The sequence below is a fragment of the Pantherophis guttatus genome, chromosome 2 (assembly GCF_059756535.1).
Source record: "Pantherophis guttatus breed Tessera chromosome 2, ASM5975653v1, whole genome shotgun sequence".
NCBI lineage: Eukaryota > Metazoa > Chordata > Lepidosauria > Squamata > Colubridae > Pantherophis > Pantherophis guttatus.
In genome coordinates, this window is record NC_142064.1 from 29,478,465 (window position 1) to 29,502,394 (window position 23,930).

The following is a 23,930-nucleotide window of genomic DNA, read 5'->3' on the forward strand; positions in this document are numbered from 1 at the left end:
TTGCCAGCATACAGTGGCAAGGAGGATTTTACTAGGGTATATATATATAGTTAGTACTTCAGTTTGGATGAGAAAAGATAACTATGGGACACAAGGATCTACAGGATGGAGGCAGCTGACATTTAGCCTCCCCCCACCTTCCCCACAGATATTTCTGCCTTGAGAATGACAGATATACTAAAAATTTGTATATTAGTCTATTAATATACTAAAGTGATAGAACAGGTGTGTTCTGCTATGAAAAAGCCAAATGTGAAGTTATGGGTCATCTTCGATTTACGGGCTTTTTTTAAACAAAAAGTTCAAAGTTACAATGGTGCTGAAATAATTCTGGTCGTTGCCTTATGACTACTGCACAATTCCCATGGTCACATGATTGCAATTCAGACACTTGGCAACCGGCTTGCATTTGTGACCAGTTGAAATGTCCTGCAGTAATTTGATTGTAATTTGTGAACTTTTTTGCCCATTTCCATGCAAAAAAAAAAATGCCCATTCAGAAGAATTGGTTCACATTTATGACTGCGGGGTTTCCTTAATAGCTGCAGATAGGCCTAAAAATGGTAAAGTTGGGTTCAACTCAAGTTACAACCACAATGACATGTGACAGAAAGTCCGATCCTAAATTGGTCATAATTTGAGGACTACCTATAGGCTTATAAACATATGAATTTGCAAGGTTTTTCTCATTTATAGTTAAATTATCAAAAAGACAGTTAAGCATGATTGTTTAATTGATATAAAGTCAGTGTACTGCACTAATTAAATCTTGCTTTTATGGAATATCAGACATACCAAGCGGACTAATAAAGCTTAAAAAACATAGTGTCAAAGGAGTTCTAACTTTATAGAATGTTTATTGTTTCTAGGAGTACAGGTAATCCTCAATTTACAACAGTTCGTTTAGTGACCATTCAAATTTACAACAGCATTGAAAAAAGTGTCTTATGACCATTGCAGCAATCCCATTGTCACATGATCAAAATTCCGACAAGCAAAGTCAATGGGGAAGCAAACTCAGTTAAAAACTATGTCACTAACTTGACAACTGCAGTGATTCACTTAACAACAAGAAAGGCTATAAAATGGGGCAAAATTCACTCAGCAAATATCTCACTTAGCAACAAAAAATTTGGAGCTCAATTGTGGTCATAAGTCGAGGATTACTTGTACATACAATGTCTTCCTTGCAACTATAACACAATTCTTCATCGTTAGGTATGAATATTATTTATAGGCATATCGTTTTTGAATGTTAAAGGAAGGAATGTATGGATATGCATGACAATTGTCCCCTTAATACGTTAGTACTATTACTTTACAGTACATCTGGGCATTACGCATGCAAATTGCTAAATACTGACAGTCCCTACCCAATAAATTACATCAACACTATGGCACGGCTGGATAGACTCAGCTGGGTTAAAACTAAGGGAAAACAGGCGTTGTAATGCACTGTCTGTCCATTTACTATTTTGTGATTTCTTCAAGTAGGTTAAAAGGCTGGAAGGAAACCCGGCTTATACTTAATAAACTGACGTCAATAGATTACAGCAATCCTCTCCCCTATGCAAGCTTTTCTGCCCTAGAGCCAGTCAAACACTCAACTAAATCTCCACTTATGAAACCAGCCAAGACTGAAAATTAAGGCTAGAAGATAATTTCTTCAGAAGGGAGGATTTATCAAAATAACCCTAGTTAGCTACTTAGATGTTAATTGCATTTACATGGCTTTGTTTTACAACTCAAAAGCACTCTTGTTACTTTGATGATTAAAAGATATCTGAAAGTTTCTGATTTACATGTGCGTGAATACGTATGCATTTATGACAATGTACTATGTCACACAGTGTGAATAAACCATGTACAGCATTGTTCCTGGGAACACAAAACGCCTACTTAGGATTATTTGGAACAAGCATCTTTATCTACCCTATATATCTTGGAAAGAAACTTTGTGGCAGTACTCTTTGGTATACAAAGAAAACAAAAAACCTTTGAGCAAGGAGATCTATTTAAATATATATATATGGCAGAAATCAGTTTTAAAAATTAGTGTTCATCCCCAATAACATCTACTTGGATTGTACAACGTCAAAGAAACCCTGCAGTCACCAGCACTGGCGCAGAGGCTTCCTGAGCTCATTTTTGGCTACAGTCTTGAAACACAAGTCAGTACAACGTAAAGTAAAATATAGCTGAAAGTTAGTATACAAAGGACTGCTAACTAGGGTACATGGCACACAGAATTTAATTAGTAACGAAGAAATTAAAACAGAGACATTCTTATTTTAAGGATAAGATAAAACCAACCATTGTGTGCCCGCAGTGTAAATTTTCACTGCTGATGTAAAGGATGGCATCATTCAATCTGACCTTCAAAGTGACTATGGCAACTCAGCTCATTGTATTCTTATGGAAAACCTTGGCTGGATGATGCTATTTATGAAGCGGACGGGAAAAATGGATCCTTTATGGAATGTTTCTTTTACTTAGCACCATTAAAGAGTCTTCAAATATTATTTACAATCATAATTCCAGTGCCACTCTAATATTATGATAGATAAAAATTTTAGTCCACCAACTAAAGGAAAAGCAAAATATCTAGCTAAAGTAGTCTGCTGTCCATAAAAGTTTGTTATATTATATTTAGGGTATTTTTTTTTTTTGTTCCTAGAATATTTTCAAAAAAATTAAAGCTAGCAAAACTTGAAAAAAGCTTAGGAAACAACCTTACCACATACGACAAAAAAAACCTACTTACTATCCTTAAATACTTAATTAAGCTTATTACATTATAAGAGATGTAACACAAATATAAGAAACAGTCAACTACTAATGGCTAAAGGGCAGAGGCAACTAAAATTAGACCAGTTGTTCACATATTCTTGCACTTAGTGTGCATACACAAAATGTTGTGCTATTTGTACTGTATTTTTACTTGCAAAAAATCGTTTTTCAGATGTGAACATTAGTGATATTCAAGACCACTTCATAAATTTTGTTTTTAAGCAAATTATAAATATTTCCCTAAAAATGTAAAGTAATAAATGCAAAAAAGTGCCTTCTCGGAAATATATGTGTTATAGAGGAACATTAACCAAAGTGCGGTGATTCAGTAAAAAATGTATATTGTCTGAAAAATCAAAAATTGCTATCATACAATTGATCTAAGTAAATGCAGAATCAAAGCAACCTGAAAGTTTGCCATGCAAGAATTTGGTACAACTGTAATTAACAGAATCCAGTAGTTAAATGGCCAGAAGTACAGAGAGAAATTATCATGACTATTTACATTACGTTCTTAGTATTAAAGAGTAGTGCTTGATCCTCTAATTAGATGTGATCTGACAAACAGGCATAAAAAGATAAACTAAAACACAACCAGGAGATTAATGCAAAATAGGTGACATCCACTACCTCTTGAAATGCTAAAGCATTTTAATATAACAGAAAGTTGCCATCTAAACAGAGGTGGCAGTGGGTATTTTCTAGCACTCTGAGTACTGAGTGGACATGCAGGGAAAAGTCTCTCTGGGATGGTTCAACATCATCATAAGTTGTAAATTGATTTATATTTTTAACATCTTTAAGATCTTTAACATCTTAAATTAGAAACAAATCTCCTAAACTTAAGCTCCAGGGAAATCAATGGAACTTCTTTCCTTCCAAATCAGCACATTTACTGTTGCCTTTCCAAGTGCAAAAGCTACAGAAACAACTTATTTCATCTGTCATCTATCTAAAAGACATGTATGTTCAATGTATACCAATGTGTGTCCAGTGGACACATGGCTTTTCTTGCTTTATTCTGTTACAGGGGATTTACAAAAAGTATGATCATCTCCCCTCTACGTATTAAGTTACACTGACATTTACAATGCAAATGTATGGCCTTTTTATATATAAAGGTTGCAAAACCATACACGCCATTTGTCTTTTTTGCTTTTAAATTGGCAGCACACAGAAAAGAATTTTTGCACAACCTTTAAATGGCATACGAAATTTTAGATTTTAGTAAAATTTATTTTGACCACCCGCCCAAGCTGATCTTCTTTCTCTCTTACTTTGCAGGACAAACTGTCGTGGACAAAATGACAGTTTCAAAATCTGCACTGCTTTTCAAGTTTGCTCTCTAATTCATCCATAACTAGTGTCACATCCTAGTGTTTAATACAACTAGGATTGCTGCAAAGTTTTGCATTCTGATATGTGCTTACCTAGGATCAATTCTTTATGGAGTTTCAACTGAATTTGCTTCCAAGCAACTAGGCATAAAATGGGATGATACCTCTTACCAGGAGGTAAGAAATCAGTTTCAGCCCAATTTTACGCATCCTTTACAGGGGAAGGTGCAGAAGTGGATAACAATTGCTGTCAGGATAGCAGACGGAAGGAGCTTTTTCTCATCCAGATCTGATGAACTTATCTCAGGTAAGAGATCACGATACCGGAGCAACGCTATTCTGTTGCACACACAATTTAAGCAAGAAACCTTGTTGCGCAAAAACTGCCGGCTTTTCTCAAAGCTGAGATAGATGTACGTTTTCCTTCTGAATCGTCAGGTTTGGCCGGGAAAACAAAGCAAGGCACAGAAGAACTGAAGAGGCGGGATGGGATGTGATGGGGTCGATAGATGGAAACACGGGGGGGGGGGGTTCCTACCTTATTCGAGGCCATTTCACTGACGGAGTGCCTGGTCTGCAAGGTTTCCAGCTGGTCCAGGCACCAGTCCAGCTCCTCCAGGGTCTCGCTGGCCAGTTTTTGGTAGGCCTCCTCTGCGAAGAGATAGGGAAAGGAGTACTCAGTTCGCAAGCGTTTCACGGGGCTAACAGCAAGCTCCAGCGGGTCCATCCTGCCATACCCAGCCATGGGGGGATGCCCGGTGCCCACACATGAGTTCTGCTCCTTCATATTGCTATGCCCGAGCAAGAAGGAGAAAAGGCGGGCTCTGGTCTCCGGCGGGAATGACGCAAAAACAGAAGTCGCTCCAGCCTTTTCTTTTATCAACTCCAGTAACGACACTCGGCGGGCGGGCGGGCGAGCGCTCTCTGCGGCGCTGCTCAGAGGGAATAGAAACGCGGCCGGTTCTCTCTCTCGGAGCGCGAGTCCCTCCACTCTCACGCAGCGCGTGAGACGGGCAAGAATCGTGCCACTCGGGCGAGCTGGGACTCTGCTCTCTGGCAAAGGAAGAGGCTTTTAGGCGACACGCAGCCGGCCAACCGCTCTCCTCCCCGGGGCTGGAGGCAGCCTCCTCCTCCTCCTCCTCTCCGTCCTCCTTCGGGCGAGCTTCAAGCCCCAATGAATCAGAGCCGCGGCTGCCGTGTGTGCAAGCCACCACGTTTCCTGTTTGCTCAACTTCTCTCTGCGTAGCAGAGGCAGCGGCAAAGCTGAAACTCTTGAGGCTAACAGCTCCAAGGGAAGCGCCTCCGTTCCTCCAACCCTCCCGATTTCCTTCCTTCCTCGCAGAGAAACCTTTTTTTCCCCCTTCCCCTGCCCTGAGAATCTTAATTAAAACACCAGCTCGCTCTTCGTCCACCCCCAACTCCTCCTTATTGTTTGGTGTTTTCTACTGAGAGGGGAGGAGGAGAACAGCGCCGTGGCGCTTTCAGCCTTTGAACAGGCGTCGCCGAGAGTTTTGGCGAAGAGGGGGTTGCGTGTGTGCAGCTGTAAAGAGGGAAGGGGGGGGGGGAGAGAGAAAAAGAAAACTCGGCAAGGAGTTTGGGGACTTGCTCCACTCCGCCTCCTCCAGGGCGGCGTTTAAGGCTGGGCGCTGCTTTGCAGGACGAGCGGAGAGCTCCAGCTACGGCTACCACCTGCACGGAGCTGAGGGAAAACCGCAGGAGGGAGGACTCTCCGCCTCGGGACCCTGGAGATCGGATAGAACTAGAACCGGGGCCGTTGCGCTTTGTTTCGGCACCGGGCCCCGTGTAAACAACGCCCCAGGCCCTCGGCTTTAGCGCTTGGCGTGAGACTTGGCCGCATTCAAGAGCGCATTGAGGCTTGTCGCGCCTTTTCTTTATATTGCTTTAATGCCCGAGATAGAAAACCGTTCTCCCCCCCACCCCCAGGGCTAACACTATCGAGTTACAGCTACAGCCGAGCGCTCGTAGTAGCAATACTCTCTGCAAGGCACTCGGAGAGAGACCATTTAAAACGGGGGTCTCCAACGTTGGCAACTTTAAGTCTGGCGGATTTCAACTCCCAGAATTCCCCAGCCAGCGAAGCAATACTGTCTGCAAGGCATTCGTGGGACAGAGATTATTTAGAACAGGGGTCTCCAACCAGCGAAGCTGGCTGGGGAATTCAGGGAGTTGAAGTCCGCCAGGCTTAAAGTTGCCAAGGTTGGAGACCCCTGATTTAGAAGACGACTTTATGGGACTTTAGGGATGCCTGGGAGCCACAGGTGTGAAATGACACCAGGTTTTTCTTTGTCTTTCTCTCTCTCACCCATTGGTGGCTTCCACAGAGCAGTAAAAGGGCAGGTGGCTACCTTTGGCAGCTGGTATGCCTGAATAAGCCCCCTAACCAGCAGCTTTACATTCCTTGTTCCCCTTTGGCAATTACCTCTGTTCCTGACTAGCACATGGCCATGGGAGTTTGGCCTTGCTGTTCAAAGTCCAGGGACAAAGCAGAATTTCTAATTTATAGGCATTGCCTGCGCACAGCAGCTCTGCGTTTTGAGAGCAGTCAGAATTAAGAGATAAATCTGCATTGACCAACTGCCTCCATTACTATTCTACCCGTTCTGGTCAGTTCCTGCCCTTAGCTGAACCAAGCTCACTATGCTGGCTTTTAAAACTTCCAATGCCCTGCTTTTTATCCGCTGCTACTATTATCATTACTAATGATCTGTCCAGGGCATTAAATAAGGAAAGCATTTTACCATCTTTGGATACACTCCAAAGATAAGTGCTTTTAAGGTATTGTTGACTTCAGTAAAGGAGAGGGTTAAGAACATCATTCAGTCTCTCCTAAATCAGCATGACTGATTTGTGCATAACTGGCTGGCCAGTTCCTGTAATCTTTTTTGGCTTCAGCATTGCTGTGATGGAAATTGTATTCACACAGTATGGAGAAACAACAAAGGTCATCCAACTGAAAAATGATTAGGACTCAAGTCTTTTATCTCGTTGGTTTGCAAATTCTTGCCTACTATAATGCACCATACACTATATAAATTTACTCCATGTTTTTCTTAGCTTATCATACATACTGGGCATTACACTGAGTATTTGCATAATTTCAGTCTATTGTGTCAGTCTAGCCAAATAATCATCAGGAAAGACTTTTTCAAATATTGCAGCATGTTTACTTTAAACCAAATCCCTAAGGCAAGACGTGTGACTGACGTGTTACTGGCATAGTTTGTTTTGTGAGTTAAGTGGTAACATCTTTTCCATTTTTTTTCTTAGAGACCTGTTTGATTCTCTCCTTTGGTCCATTAAGTCTGTCACCAGAGAAATGAAAGACTGAAATGCAACAGGCAGGATTAACCCTAAGCCAGGTATTAATTTATTGAACTTATGTTCATTATGTTATGATGACACTTGGCATGTATGAAAATATATATATATGAAATGATTAAAATGCAAACAACATAAAGATGAAATAAAACTAATAAATTCAAAAAATCCAAAGTGGAGATATGTTTTGCAGTCAGAGCTTAGCTCTGTAAAATATGAAATGATTTTAAAAATACATTGGATTGTGTAGACACACTCTATTTTCCCATCTTGTGGGACCTATCTAAATAATAGTGATGGGCTTAACTCCATTTTAAAATCTGAAGTGTGAAATATCTGAAAGTGTTTTGTGGTTCAATTCTCCTTTACTCCAGTAGTTACACTGCACTGAATGATATAGAATTAAAGTTATGAAGGTAAGGGAAACTCTTCACACTTAAAAATATAATTTGCAGATTTTCCTAGATGAAATTTAATGCAATTGTCTCCAAATTAGTCTACTTTTAGGAAATGCTCAGTACTAGATATATTAAATCATCTCCAATGGATTTCTCTTATAACGCAGACATAATAACCAAGAAAAGTTTTCAGTCCTTTTAAACAATTACTTATCCATTTTATAGATTGGTAAAGTGATACACTGTGTTTATGTGTGTGTGAGTGTGATATAAATTATAATCCAGCACAAATTGCCAAGCTCAAACTGATTCTTTATTATGTCTCAGAATCTTTTAATTACAACATTGACCAAATTCTAATCTGATATTCTGAGCTAGTATTTTCCTAAATTTATGAATGGAAAAAGAACCATAATATTTTCAGACTTATCACTACTCAGTAGCTGCCAACATTACTTTTAAAATATGAAAAAGTTTTAAACTACTTTACTCAGAAAAAAACATTTATTTGATAATTAAGAAAAACTATTTAAAAGCATGACTGAGGATATGTGGATTTACTTATCCTTGGAACAAAGTCTGCAACAGTACTAAGGTAATGGCTGAGGTTGTGCAGTAAACAATACTACATATTATAGGAAGGGAATTAACAGTGCTTTATTGTTTCCTATGTTAAAAGCGACTGCAAGTGAAATATTAGTACAGAGCTATTTGTACTATTACTGTATTGTTTTCTCATAAATATTTCTATAGGAAAGCATTTTTTAAAAATCTTGAACTGCTATCTAAAGAGACATAATTCACTTCAATACCTGCATCTATCTATCTATCTATCTATCTATCTATCTATCTATCTATCTATCTATCTATCTATCTATCTATCTATCTCAGCTCCCCCTCGCCTTTTAAATGGATTAGAACTATTCTGAGGTAAAATGATGTTGAAAATGAATTTTTTTTAGTATGTAAAAAGTTACAACAAACATAAAGCAATGATAGATAACCAAAATTATGGATTCAGGCAAGATTTGAATATTAGTAAACACAAATCTTTTACATTACATACTAAATGCATCTTTTAGAATTTCAGTATATTATAATTTTAGTCAGGATACCATGCCAATTGTATCAGGATAGAAGAAAACAGCACTGAAAATTTTACTGACATTAAAGCTGTAACAGAGTCAGATTAGTGAACAATAGCCAATAACTCCATTATACGTGTTGACATATTACTGTCATGAAAGGTTTACAGGAAACTAGGAACCAGCTATGACTTCATCAGTGATTCAGTATTTGGGACAATGCTAATCTATGACAGATTTCCCCAACCTGATGCCCTCCAGATGTGTTGAAATTATTTTCATTCTTACTTCAATAGGTTACTGAGCAAGGAAAAGGTTCTATAAATTTTAACTAACGTACTGAGGAAATGTTGGGTATAACAGTTGAAAGTTCAATCAGACCTTGGATATAACAGAAGCCCTGTCAGTCCTTGCTCAGATGCCTCTGAAGATGTCAACCACGGTTGCTAGTGAAACATCTGAAATGTTTGAAACCTTCTAGGTTCTTTTCAGTCTGCTAGACTATACAAGTAGTCCTCGACTTATGACCACAACTAAGCCCAAAATTTCTGTTGTTAAGTGAAACATTTGTTAAGTGAGTTTTGCTCCATTTTACGGTCTTTCTTGCCACAGTTGTTAAGTGAATCACTGCAGTTGATAAGTTAGTAACATGGTTGTTAAGTGAACCTGGCTTCCCCATTGATTTTGCTTGACAGAAGGTTGCAAAAGGGGATCACATGACCTTGGGACACAGCAACGGTCATAAGTATGAGCCAGTGGCCAAGTGTCTGAATTTTGATCATGTGATCATGGGGATCCTAAGTGTGACAAATGGTCATAAGTCACTTTTTTCAGTGCCGCTGTAACTTTGAATGGTCACTAAATGAACTGTTGTAAATCGAGGACTACCTGTATAACAGAATATAAACAATACAGGTAGTCCTCGACTTACAACAATTCATTTAGTGATTGTTCAAAGTTACAACGGTATTGAAAAATGTGATTTATGACCATTTTTTCACACTTACGACCTTTGCAGCATCCCCATGATCATGTGATCAAAATTCAGATAGCAATAGCAATAGCACTTAAACTTATATACCGCTTCACAGCCCTCTCTAAGTGGTTTACAGAGTCAGCATATTGCCCCCAACAATCTGGGTCATCACAGCTGCTTGGCAACTGGTTCACATTGATGACCGTTGATATGTCCCAAGGTTCATGTGATCATCTTCTCACAAGCAAAAACATTTGGGAAGCTAGATTCATTTAACAATGCTGTTATTAACTTATCAACTACAGAACTACAGAACAATTGTAGAACAAAGCAATGTAACAACTGAGTGCCTTTATATTCATGTGCCTCTTTTCCATATTTTTTTCCTATAATTTTGCTCCATTCAGTCCTAAAAATATTTTTGGGTTTTTGTTGTTTGAACTAACATGGTCATTCAGCGAATTCAAATGACACGACATTGCTTTGTTACTTGTTTCCTCAGGATTTTTTTCCCATTTACCTTTTTTTCCCCTTTCTTTTTGTGATAGCCTTGGAGTTACACCAAAGCTACTGATATCTTCCTGTTGGGTATGATTGCTGCCATTTTGCCGTAAACGAATAGCCTTTGGAAAATTGATTCAGACCTAGACTATGATGACAATGCTTGCAATGCAGCAACTTAGTAAAGATTTAAATTCAGTGCAGTTGTTTCATAATAATCCATGATATAACACATCTGTTTAAGATGGAAAACTTGGAATCACCACTGCAATTATGCCTGCGCACCACTTTGATGTGGCATGGAGACAACATCAGAATGATGACTGCTTAGAGTGAAGATACTTAACTTATGGCTTCAGGGCTCCATGCTATTTTCCCACATACCCAGAAGTGTAGTAATCCTTTCAAAACTTGACATAAATTTCAATTTTAAATATGATAGTGGCAAAATTACTAAATACAAGGAAGGTAGTCTTTCCAATTGTTTTTATATAATTTAATTATATTCAATAATTAAAATTAAAATCATACATGTCAATTGAAGGTCCTGTGTACTATTATCTTGAAAAAGATTGCACATCTCTAGTTTTTAACAGTGAGTTATTGGAGAGAGCAATGTTTCACACTCCGATTCAAAATATGTATTCATTAATGAACTTCCACAATCTCTTGCTCTCCAAACTCTTTTGAACTACAGTTCTCATCTTTGACCACTTTCCATAGTGGGTTGCACAAACAGGAGTTGCATCCAAACTATCAAGAAGACGTCATCTGGTGAATAAAAGAATTAATCTTTCATCCACTTTCCAGAATGGAAGTTATGTAACCACTAAATTTTTCAAAATAGCCTGGGAATTCTTCCCTAGCTCATTATTTTGAATTTAAGATTTTGCTACATATTCCATAGGCTTTCTGGCATCAAAGACTGATTTTAAGGTAACAATTTTTTTTTGAAAAAGAAACTTCTATTTTCTTTCATGTTCTCATAATTAACATCATAGTATGGTTATATATACTCTGAACCCAAAATGAATTTTGCATTCTAGCAAACAAAATTCTGCTTATCACATAGATGAAATATAATACTTGAACAATGAATGTCTAATTTTTTAAGATGATATAAGGGATTTTTGGTTCTGTTCTTAATGAAGTTAATGGTCACAGTTTAAATTAATGTGAATTAAAATTATGATGTTCTTTTGGCATTACATCTATAAAGGTTGCTATTTGTTGTTGGAAATTAAAAATACCTATATTTTAAGGAAACTATACATATATTCCAACTATATTACTGTAATGACTAGCGTTTGTTTTAGTCAACTGTTAGTTTTATTGCATTTTTTTTTCTTATTTCGTGGAAAAAAAGCTTTAGTGTGCTACTAAATGCTGACACAGCAATACAAGTTTAACAGTCTGCTGATAAGAATTGGGAAAGAGCCAGCTGGGAAGGATTTATTCTTCATGACAGGTAAACCTCTGATCCACATTGTGAAAAAAAGGAGGGAAAAAAAACCACAACAGAAGTGAACCTGTTTCTCTGTGCGTCAGGAACAAAACTTGAGAAATCCCCTCTATTTTCTTTAAAGCTAAAGGTTGACTGTTTCACAATAGTGGCTCAAGCAGTCTGACTGCTTGTTTCAAAGAAAGAGAAGACCGAAAGGCTTATAAACTTTCTTTGTAGTTTCTGAGAAAGAACTGGAAATTTTAAGGTCAGCATGTGTCAGCTATGAAGAGTTGTGGTTTTCACAAGCAGCCTCCTTAAAGTAAAAATCATGTCATAATTTTTCACAGGGTCATGTGACCCAAACCAGTAATTCTTCCTCAACCTTTCATCTCCCTTGGTCAGTCAGTGACTTCAGTTTAGGGCTTAGCTCTGCGTGAAAGTTTATTCAAGGACTCATCGTCCCTGTCCCTCTTGGAAAAAATCTTCTACAGGCAAGATCAAAACAATGGCCTATAGACTAGTTACAGTGACTAAGGAAAATTAAGATTCAAATGTGGGCTACATAAGGTTGACAACTATTCTGAAAAGAAGGGCAACCAGAATTCAGTTTCTAAAAGGAGCTTCTGGCACAGAAACCCAAAAACTATATTCCTCAGCAAGGTTTCCTTTTAATTCTAGATGACCAAAAGTTCATTGAAACTATTCATTGAGAAGAATACTTTGTACACGTTCTCTCACTAGTTTTGCTTTATTATTATTTCTTAACACTAAAATCCCTTTAGGAAAGCCTGGTAGAATATTATATTTCAGTGAATCTTTAAGCAAACAGAAATGAGCATAGCTTCTACAGGAAGCATCTTTACAAAAGTAAAGATGTACATTTATATACTTACTATTTATATGCAAATACTTACAGGTTAAAAATACCATGAATATGGCAGAAGCAGAAATTTGGATACTATTTCATTCTCTTCCTTATAATGCCTCCTTCAGCAGAATAACTGCTTCCAAATACTACCCCAAGCCTGCTAATATTTCTAATTCTGAAATTGTTCTCTGCATGTACTGCATCTTTTAGACCTTCTCGAGTCTGGAAAATGTTAAGGCCATTCCAAAATCCTTCTTGTTTTTTTATGTTCTTTATAGTTGCGAATGAAGATAAATATACGTGTCCTAAGATAATGTTGCAGGAGCCAATCTAGGTCAGCCACCAGAACCAGAGGTTTTGTCTTCCGAGCTTTCAGACTCATGCTGGAGCCCATCTACAGGGAACTTCTATCTAGCAGAGTGTGTGCTGTTGTGTGTGTGGTATTTATAGTTGTAAGTTGGGGTGTCAAACTGGCGGCCCTTGGGCTGGATGCGTCACATGCAGGCCATGCCCATCCCAGTTTCATGAAAGGGAAAAATGTTACATGATGGCAATGTGACGCTGCGAGTTTGATACCCATATTGTAAGTGGATTTTTAGATGTTGATTGGGGTGTGTTGATGGTTGGCTTTTAAGTCATTAGCTGTCCTTTGCTGGTGCTGCCCAGGCCTTGCCTTCTAAATCCTTGAAAGGGTGGTGGTTAATCAGCACTCTTTTTGAATGATGAGGGGCCTGTTTCCTAGGCTTCACTCACATCCTTGGCTGTTTTGTGCCTGCTCGTCCAACAATCTTAGTAGCTGCAAAGTTGAATGTGTGTCCCTGTTCACTGCAGTGTGAGGCTACCAATGAGTTTGGGTCTCCTCGTCTGACCGCTCGCTTGTATTCTTGCAATCTGTTAGTTAGCTTCTCCCCATCTGTCCTGCACACACAAAGCAGCGCACACTCTGCTAGAGAGAAGTTCCTGAAGATGGGCTCCAGCACGAGTCCGAAAGCTCAGAAGACAAAAACTCTGGTCCCGGTGACTGACCCAGATTGGAGCTTTATAGTTGATTGGAGATACATTTTTGATCATTGACTTACTGAAATATCCAACCTCTTTTCAACTTCAGTATTTTAAATGACCGTGGAAATTAGCTTAAACACCATGAAAGATTTCTATTATAACTGTCCCTAGCTCCTAGACTAGTCAGATCTAAAAGAGACAATTCTCATATAACGGTACATGATTTCTTAAAAATCTCTGCTGACGATGAAACAGGTATGCACAATACTTAGTATAAGCAGTTCTTGAACCACAACTACTAATTTAATGACATTTTCAAAGTTATCAAAGCCACTGTCTTGGAAAAAGTGACTTATGATCAGTACTTCCACCTATGACCTTCACATTACCCCTGCGATCACTTGATTGCAATTTGGGCACTTGAAAACTGGCTTGCATTTACAACCAACTGAAGCATCCCGCAGTCCTGTGATCATGATTTGCAATCTTTATTGCCAAGATGTCCTTTGGGAAACTGGAATTGTTTAATGATATGATTTGCTTAATGACCACTATAAAATTGTTGTAAAACTGGGTCCAACTTGACTTATGATCACAACAACTTATGATGAAAATTTCAATTCCAATTCTAAATGGGGGACTGCCTATATAATATTGCTTAAACAACAATGCTGCATCAGAGAATTGTCAGAAGAAAACTTTTTCTCCAATCTCACACAAAAGTCATTATCTAAAGAATCAAAAAGAACAGTTTGATAAGCTTGAATTATTTTAAATCAGAGTGCTTTGGTTTGATGAAACAACCTGACTTTTTTTAGCCTGGAGGACAGATATTAAATTGTTCCTTCTTGTACTTTCTACTTAAATGGAATTGCACATTATTTCTTTATAGAATAGTAAAATGTTGGAGGCCTTCAAAGTTGGAATATTAAAACTAGCATATTAGTATAGGAGGGGGGGGGAAGAAAGAGAAAGAAAGAAAGAAAAGAAAAACCACAAAAGATACATTAAAGAGAAAAAAGGCATTTGAAAAAAAAATCTGACTGATTGCTAACCCTAATGGTGGCCTCAAATACGTTATGGAGGTTGTGTGGCACAGGAAATATTGTGTGGGTGGAAGGATGAATAGTAGATTTGGATAAATATCAACATATCCTAGAGCAGCTGTTCTTAAACTGTTTGACCGAATTACCCTTTTTATCAGTCTTGAATAATATAATTATCCCACACACATACACAAAAATCCGTTGTTTTACGTAAATGTCTTGGGGGGATCCTTAAACAAGTAATTACAAATTGCTCTTTTACCCCCAAGACATGCTCAAATTACCTCCTTGGGCGTAATTACCTCCAGTTTAAGAACCACAGTCACAGAAGTGAATATCCTTAGCTAGTGAAGAAAAGGGGTTTGATATTTCAGCAAGACAAGGATCTAAAACATTTTTTCCAATCAACCATATAGCATTCAGAGAAAAGTTTTGTAATGGCCTTACAGTCTGCAGATTTGAACTTTATTGAAAAACTGTGGGAAGACCTCAAACATGTAATGCATGCAAAGGAAGAATGTGTGGAAGAAGAAAATGTATAGCCAGATGGCACGGCCCTTCTTCTCTTACTTTCTTCCATTTCCAGCATTTTGTACTTCTCCAGAGAGTTAGTTCTTTGCATAATATGGCCCAAATATGATCATTTGAACCTGGATATTTGTTTATACTCTATGGTCTACAACCAGCTCATGAAAGATTAAAATCCAGGAAAAGCTTTCTTAGGTCAATGGAAGACTTTGAATAATTTAAAAGTAGAGAGAACCTATGGAAAGCTACGAAGAACCAACACTGGATGGAATCAACACAGGAGCTGATACCTGGGGTTGAAGAAACCTGGGAAGCATGGAACTTGTTGAATAGACTGTGCACCGGTACAACAAAATCCAGAAGCACTGTGAATTTATGAGACTATGTGGTGGCTTTTGTCCTTTGCAATTGTGGTGACATATACCTGCCCTTTGTCTCCCTATCAGTGTACATTTAATGACTTTGTGGCAGCATAACAGAACACAATGTTGCTAGTTTCTGGGCAAGATTTGCTTAACATACATTTTTAATCTTGTATTTTATATTTTACATTAATTATGATGCTTCTATCATGAATAAACAGACAAACCTTACCATGCTGACTCTCCATTTTATTGGTAAAATACAGGAGTACAGGAAGTCTTTGACTTACGCCCACAATTGAGCCCAAAATTTCTGTCGCTAAATGAGACATTTGTTAAGTGAGTCTTTTACAACCTTTCTTGGCACAGTTGTTAAGTGAATCACTGCACTTGTTAAATTAGTAACACAGTTGTTAAGTGAATCTGGATTCCCCATTGACTTTGCTTGTCAGAAGGTTGCAAAAAGTGATCACATGACTCTGGGACACTGCAATTGTCATAAATCAAGTCAGTTGCCAAGCTTTCTGAATTTTGATCACATGACCATGGGGATGCTGTGAAAAATGATCATAAGTTACTTTTTTCAATAATGTTGTAACTTTGAACAGTCACTAAATGAACTGTTGTAAATCAAGGACCAGCTGTTTTTTATTGCCTTCTCCCACATATGATGCTCTTGCCATTGTCATTAATGATCTACCTTTAACATCTTCCTATATTGATATTGCCCAGTATAGGTGCTATAGAAAACATATTAAAATTGCAGGCTGGTAAATCTTATACCTCTTAGAGTTAAATGGCTACATTGCTTGGTGAACCCACGAGGGAATAAATCAAGATCACTGAAAAATGATTTACCTGGGCTTCTATTTGACAGCAATTAAATAAATCATTCTGTTTGATCAATTGTTAAATGCAGGACACACCCTCTCTCCAGTTTGAGGTATTTTTTTCCGTTCATCTTAAAATTAAAACTTTGTATATATATCCTTTTCCTTACCTTACTATAGTACTTGAATTCATGGAAGTATTCTGTATTACTTATGCAAGAAATAATGTAGACCATTTATTTCCTGTGCAAGCAATGGTTTTGCCACTTAGGAAATAAATACAATTGTTAGAGAGTCGGTATTTAAAGTGGTGTTATTTTTTTCTTTTCAGCAGTAGAATTAAATAACAATAATGTTATAAATATATACATATATATAAGTTTAGAAAGCAGGCTGTTTTATAGAGATGATGAGGTAATAGGAAAAAGCTTATGAGATTACATCCATTATTTTACAAACTTCATTCCATACATTTATATCAAGCATTTGGCTGCATGTAACTGTATTCATTAGTCAAGTTCCTTGCTGATTGGCTGAACAGATAAATTGATCTGGAAAGGAGCTTATGGCTCCTCTAGGTAATATTCTGAGCCTTAAATCTAGATCTGTGCATACAGTACTCTTTTCAGTGGTGGGTTCCTCCCGGTTCCGCCCAGCCGGTAGCGGTGACGATATGATGTCACCAAAATGGTTCTCTTTGTTTGGGAGCTGCCTGCCACCGCGTTATTCTTACCTTTTATTTGGCCCCGCCCCCAATCTATTCGCTGCCTCCTGAGCCCCAGCTGATCGGCTAGAAGGAAAAAAAACTGTTCAAACTCTTGCCGTGGGTCTTCAAAGGGCTGCCCTACAGCTGATCAGTGTTAAAAGGCAGTGTGGTGGTAGACCGGTGCCTCCAAAAACAAATGGGTAGACCGGTACAGCTCTGCAAGCAGTTAAAAGCCTGGTAGACGAGTACCTCTGCTAAATCCTAAAGAATTGTCACATGACTATCAAACCACACCCACAAAATAAGCCACGCCCACAGAACCGGTAGTAAAAAAAATTAGAACCCACCCCTGACTCCTTTCTTCAATTTATGCTATGCTTTTTACATATCAGCCATAATTTTTTTAAAAAAATATTTTAAGTATAGCTAAACGTTTGAATAATATTGAAGGAAAAAAAATGTTCAGTGGGAATCCATAGGGTGAAATCCCATGTTGTCACATGTAAAGAGGTAGTGGCTATAGATGCACCAAATGGCACCTTTGGTTAATTTTAACCCTGATTACTCTTTTGTAGCTTAAGCTATCACCTTGTCCTCAGTTTTTGATGAAATATTGATAACAAGCAGTGGTGGTATTCAGCTGGTTCTATCCAGTTCAGACGAACTGATAGCAGCGGCTGCGGGAGGCTCCGCCCACCCACCCGGACACCATCACGTCCCATTTTTGACGCTCTTCTCTTGCGTGGAAGACTCTTTGCATGCGCGTTGGTGGCGCGTGTAAGTGAAGCATGCACGCGCTCACATTTGCGAACCGGTAGCGAAGGTAAGTGAATACCACCCCTAATAACAAGTATAAATTAAGCATGAATAATTAATTACCTTTAATGTATAAAGTAAACTTATAAAGCCCATACAAATATCCTTAGTCCTAAAACTAAGACTATATTTGGACAAGTTATGGGCAACCATAGACAGGGACATTATTCTTTATTCATCATATTCTCATTACTAACACATATTTGATCTTTCTAAATTCTTAAACTCAAAACAATTGTGGGAAAGAATTAAAAAAAATATGCACACATCATGGATATAAAATGGTTTGTTTTGTTTGGGGTTAAGTAACCTATGGATCTAATCCTTACAAGTTTGAAAGCTACAACTTTTATTGATAAAGTTATGTGAATATTAAGCCATTATGGCTTCTCTAACATGAAAAATAGATTTCTGGTGAAAAACAGAAAATCCTGATTTCTAAGAAATTTCCACAATGTGAGGACCAGAATCTGGATGATGTCAAATACAGTTGGAGCAGTGGTGGGTTCCTCCCGGTTCGGTCCGGTTCGGCCGAGCCGGTAGCGGTGACGATATGACGTCACCGAACCGGTTCTCCCCCTGCCCTCCCACCCCCCCACATTATTCTTACTTTTTATTTGGTCCCACCCCCAATCTATTGCTGCCTCCTGAGTCCCAGCTGATGACTAGAGGGAAAAAAACTGTTTAAACTCTTGCTGCGGGGCTTCAAAGGGCCATCCTACAGCTGATCAGTGTTAAAAGCAAACAAATGAGTCAGGTCGTAAGTACGAGGACTGGTCGTAAGTGTGAGGACCTTCCAGAAATGACTCTGACCAGCTAGCCACGCCCACCTAGTCACATGACCTCCAAGCCACACCCACAAAATAAGCCACACCCACAGAACCGGTAGTAAAAAAATTTAGAACCCACCCCTGAGTTGGAGGCTGCACATCACATGGCAATTTCCAGAGAGCAATTTCAACTTGTAGAGAACAACTATCCAAGACCTGATAATTCTGTTTTATGAAAGCAATCTCAGCATAAAGCAATTTCAAATGATGTTCATGTGCAGCTCAAGGTATTTTGTAGTACAAGGAAAAATGGCACTGAACAAATGGCATCTAAATTTCACTTCAGTATATCTTTATCCAGAGACAGCAGACATCTGATTCTGTCTTCTCCCTTATGTTATCTTTTCTCATATTCAACATTCTGCCTGAAGCAATCTGTTTGTGCGGATATTTTGAATGATTTCATTTGCAACATAATTAAAAAGAAGTCTCATTGATCGTTCTATACCATTCAAACTAAAAACTTCAATACTTCATTATATTTTTCTTAAGAATTGATTTGGTCTTGCTTATTCTGTATGTTATATAAAAAGAGCTACCTTCACTTTAAAAAACAGTCCTCCAAAACGGCAGGGATATGATTGAAATGAGAAAATATGCAAAGCGAAATGAAATTATATATAAATAAATGAATATATTACAATATATTCTTTACTCAATAAAATTTATTTTAAAAAAAAAAGAAATTATATATAAATAAATGAAATAAAACATCAATATTCCCGGAATACTTTAGGAATGAATGCAAAGACACACCATCACAAAACACACACACACACACGGTTTAAAAAGAAATAAAAAAGTATACTTTCATTGTTCAATAAAAAAAGAAATGTGCATAAGTAAAAGTGATCTACTAAATTGTTCATATATTTTAGAAATTATCACTAGCATTATACAACTACAGATTTTACATCATGAGCAATCTATTTATATGATCAGCTCATATAAATAGGTTGCACTCCTACTATACATAATCAGATATTCAGTTCATCTCGTGTAGGAAGTAAAGAAAGGAGATTGCTCATTAACTAGGACCTGGGTACTTATGGGACCTCCTTCTGCCACCAGTAGCCTCTCACCGGCCAGTACGCTCATATAGAGACGGGCTCCTCAGGGTGCCGTCGGCCAAACAGTGTCGACTGGCGGCCCCCAGGGGGAGAGCCTTCTCTGTGGGCGCATCTGCCATCTGGAATGAGCTCCGCCCGGAGATACAGAGGATCCTGGATTTATGCACCTTCCGCTGTGCCCTCAAGACCTTTTTATTTCAACAGGCTGGGCTGGCCTAACTTCCCTTTTAATTGTAAATTTTAAATTTGTTTTAAAACATTAGGGGTGTTTTAATTTGTTTTGGGCCAAATTATTTAATGGGTTTTTATATTGTCTTTTAAATTTTGTAGTTTGTGTATTTTATCTTTTTGGCTGTTCACCGCTCTGAGTCCTTCGGGAGTAGGGCGGTATATAAATCCAAAAATAAATAAATAAATAAACTAATATCTCTGTCTTAGAAGATAAAATTACAAATTGCAGGTTAGTCCTCGACTTACAACCACAATTGAGTTCCAAATTTGTGTTGTTAAGTGAGACATTTCTTAAGTGAGTTTTGCCCCATTGTACGATCCTTCTTGCCACAGTTGTTAAGTGATAACCAAAGTTGTTAAGTTAATAACCCGGTTGTTAAGTGAATCTGGATTCCCCATTGACTTTGCTTGTCAGAAGGTTGCAAAAAGTGATCACATGACCCCGGGACATTGCAACTGTCATAAATATTGAACCCAGCCAAGCTTCTGAATTTTGATCACATGACCATGGGGATGTTGTGAAAAATGGTCATAAGTCACTTTATTCAGTGCCGCTGTAACTTTAAATGGTCACTGAGCGAACTCTTGTAAATCGAGGATTACCTGCATGAAAAATAATATTAAGGCCTCTGCATAGGGGAAATGGACATTTTGCCTCCAGGAAATTCTGTTTCCTTGCAACCTGTAATTTTATTTCTAGGGTGGTAATGTAGTGGCATTTTAGGTTATTGCTTCACCCCATTTTAATACACTTGCTTTATTGGCATTATATAGTCTGCCATGTGCCTCAATATATTACCATTATCAAAACAGCTTCTATGAGATTGTGAACACTTATTATATTTGCACTGCAGCCTTACTGAACTCCCCTTACATCTGAATGCTTAGGAGCTTGCTATAAAACCACAGTCTCAAATGCCTCTTCTGGGGAATACATTCCACGAAACTGATTTCTGAGTTAACGTTGTTTTTATTGCACTTTAACATGGCAATCTTAAACTCCTGGTTGTAAAAGTTGCTGTTTCAGCATTATTTCTGTCCCCTGGAATATTTACTAAATGCAAAACCGGCAAGCAGGCGAAGTAAAATTGATACTTCACAAATTAACAGCCTAGTAGGTCAGTGTAGTTTCATTCAACATCCTGTGTTTTCTCATTATTTCTGGCAGCTTATTAGGAATGATTCAGTGCTGGCGAACTATCTTGTCTGATATCATTGCAAACTATGTTCTATCTGGCTTTTCCATGTGGCGGTAACCTCGGCCAGAAACTGAAAAACATTTATTTTATCACCACTTCCCTCCACCCAGCATTATGGAAAACTCTCTGTATGATAGGATATTATGCAATAAGATTAACATGCTTATGCTTTTTGAACCATTTTCCACTAACATAAAGCAACAATTAAAAATGATTGCTGGAAAAAAGAAATAGTTTAGACTTTACATTATCAACTCAATATGTACTTTTTTCCCCTCTGGCAGAGATACTGAGTCATTTGCTTGCTGTAGGATGCATTCCCTTGGGAACAATTTGGTTAATAGGCACAGTCAGAATGAATACAACTTTCTCTCTTTGATACCCCCTTAATTCTCCTTTTCTGTCATACTCCCTATTCAGGATGATCCAGACTAATTCCCCCCTTGACTCCTCCCACTGGCTCAGCCTTTCTCTCTTCAACATGGCTGCTTTCATCAAATAACTGACACTGGGTGAAGCTTTCTCATTTACAAAATGACTGTCATAGGAGACACAGAGAGTTAGAAAAAAGTTAATTTAAGGGAACTGCTTCTTATCTGACCTGTAGTTCTGCCTCACCGAATGATTCATTTCACCCCTGCTTATATTTGACCTTTTCCTGAGCATATGGGCGCACGCCTTTCTGCTGGGCTGTGGCTATTTATCATTTTTATTTTTAAAGGAAACTTTTCGGGCCCATTGGGACCCAAAATAGTCTTGGTAATAAAGGTTATGATAAGGCTGGGCCTGAAAAGTGCTTTAGGTTAAATTCCAAAAAGGTGCTTCAAAAAGATACCACTCAATGGTGGGTTGCCCCCAGTTCGGATCGGTTCTATAGAACCGGTAGTAAAACCGGTGGGAGGCTCTGCCCACCGACCCCAACGTCATCAGGAAGCTTCTACGCATGCGCAGTATAGAACTAAATCTGATACATTGCACAGTCATTCTGAGGGCAGCGTTTTCCTTTAGAACATGTCAGTTTCCTTTTTAAACATTAAGTAAGTCTAACACCAAATAAGCATGCCCAGGCATATTGACACCTCCTATAAAAAAATCCCAGATCTAAGGGGTTTTTTTTGCCTTGGTTTGCTTCTTCAAGGATATAATTCAACTGAACAACTGAAGGAAAAAAATTACATCATCTACATATATTCTAAAAAAGGTGAACCGCCACTGTTTAGTCATAGCATTTACCGTACTTTGTAGTTATAACTGCTATGAAGAATATTGAAAGCCATGTCTTTTTAACTTTCATTCTCCCTTCCCTCTTTTTCTTCAACTTTTTTTCTTTTCTTACACTTTTGCTTTTTCTTTGATTTCCCGTTTTCTTTTTTACTTTATATTAACTTGCATTACCTTTTATCCTCTTGTTTAAAAGTTTCAAACAAATTATATAAAATGTATTTGTAATATCTCCTCATAAGGGACAGTTCAGTGAAGCCCAAAATATCCTACTGTAATTTTTAAATTAATTGTGTGATATCAGTCATGACGTGCAGATGTGACACAGGAATTTCATAAAATCATTTCCAAGAAAGACACACAAGTCCAAAATATTTGATGTTAACATATGTAGGTATACCTAAAAAAAAATCTGTTTACTTGCAGGATGAAATTTCCTTTAAAGGATAGTTTCCTAGAAGCTTTATTGCACAAAATTCTAAATCCCTTCATTAATCATAAAGTTGGCCTATTCAGCCCATTACATCAAATCTACTATTTTGTGCAGGAATCCAAATTAAACAATCTTATAGACATGGTTCTGCTTAAGAAGAACCCACCATCTTTCAGTGCAAATAGTTCTTATTGTTGAAAAGTTCTTTTCTAGCGTTCAGTTGAAATCAGCCTTCCTATAACCTATGTCTATTATACTGTGTCCCACATTCCAGAATAAAGAATAGATCTTGACTTTATTCTGTGAAATATCATTTTAGGTATTTGAAGGAAGCTACTATATTACCCCCTCCATCTTCTTTTCTCAAGGCTAAACAATCCTAGTATCGTCAGTCTTTTTTCGTAGAATTCAGCTTCTAATTTCCTGATCATCTTAGGTATCCTGCTTTGAATTTGTTTCAAAGATGATCAGGAAATTGGAAGCTGAATTCTACGAAAAAAGACTGACGATATTAGAATTGTTTAGCCTTGAGAAAAGAAGATGGAGAGGTAATATAGGAGCTTTCTTCAAATACCTAAAATGGTATTTCACAGAATAAAGTCAAGATCTATTCTTTGTTATTCTGGAATGCATGACACAGAATAGTAGACATAGGTTATAGGAAGATTGATTTCAATTTTCTGAATCCTTCCTAAAGTTCCCAGAACTGGACATAGTATCAAAGCGGGCTGTGACCAGAATGCAATGGAATTGTTATTTCCTGTCATTTGTAGATGATACAACTTAATATGCATTTGCCCATTTTTTGCAGCTACATAATACCAGTGGTGAAATTCCATTTTTTTTTTACTACCAGTTCTGTGGGCGTGGCTTGGTGGGCATGGCAGGGGAAGGATACTGCAAAATTCCCACCCCACT

At 37.9% G+C, this 23,930-nt stretch overlaps 1 protein-coding gene across 10 annotated transcripts in view; it reads right to left on the minus strand.

The window, feature by feature from the left end:
• PDE4D (phosphodiesterase 4D) overlaps positions 1 to 23,930 on the minus strand; it is a 706,231-nt gene that overhangs the window by 60,647 nt on the left and 621,654 nt on the right. For all 10 annotated transcript variants that reach the window (XM_060690685.2, XM_034440934.3, XM_034440942.3 and 7 more), the window contains one exon: positions 4,666 to 4,778. In XM_060690685.2, the coding sequence (XP_060546668.1) occupies positions 4,666 to 4,778 (113 nt within the window). The remainder of the gene's footprint in view (positions 1 to 4,665; positions 4,779 to 23,930) is intronic.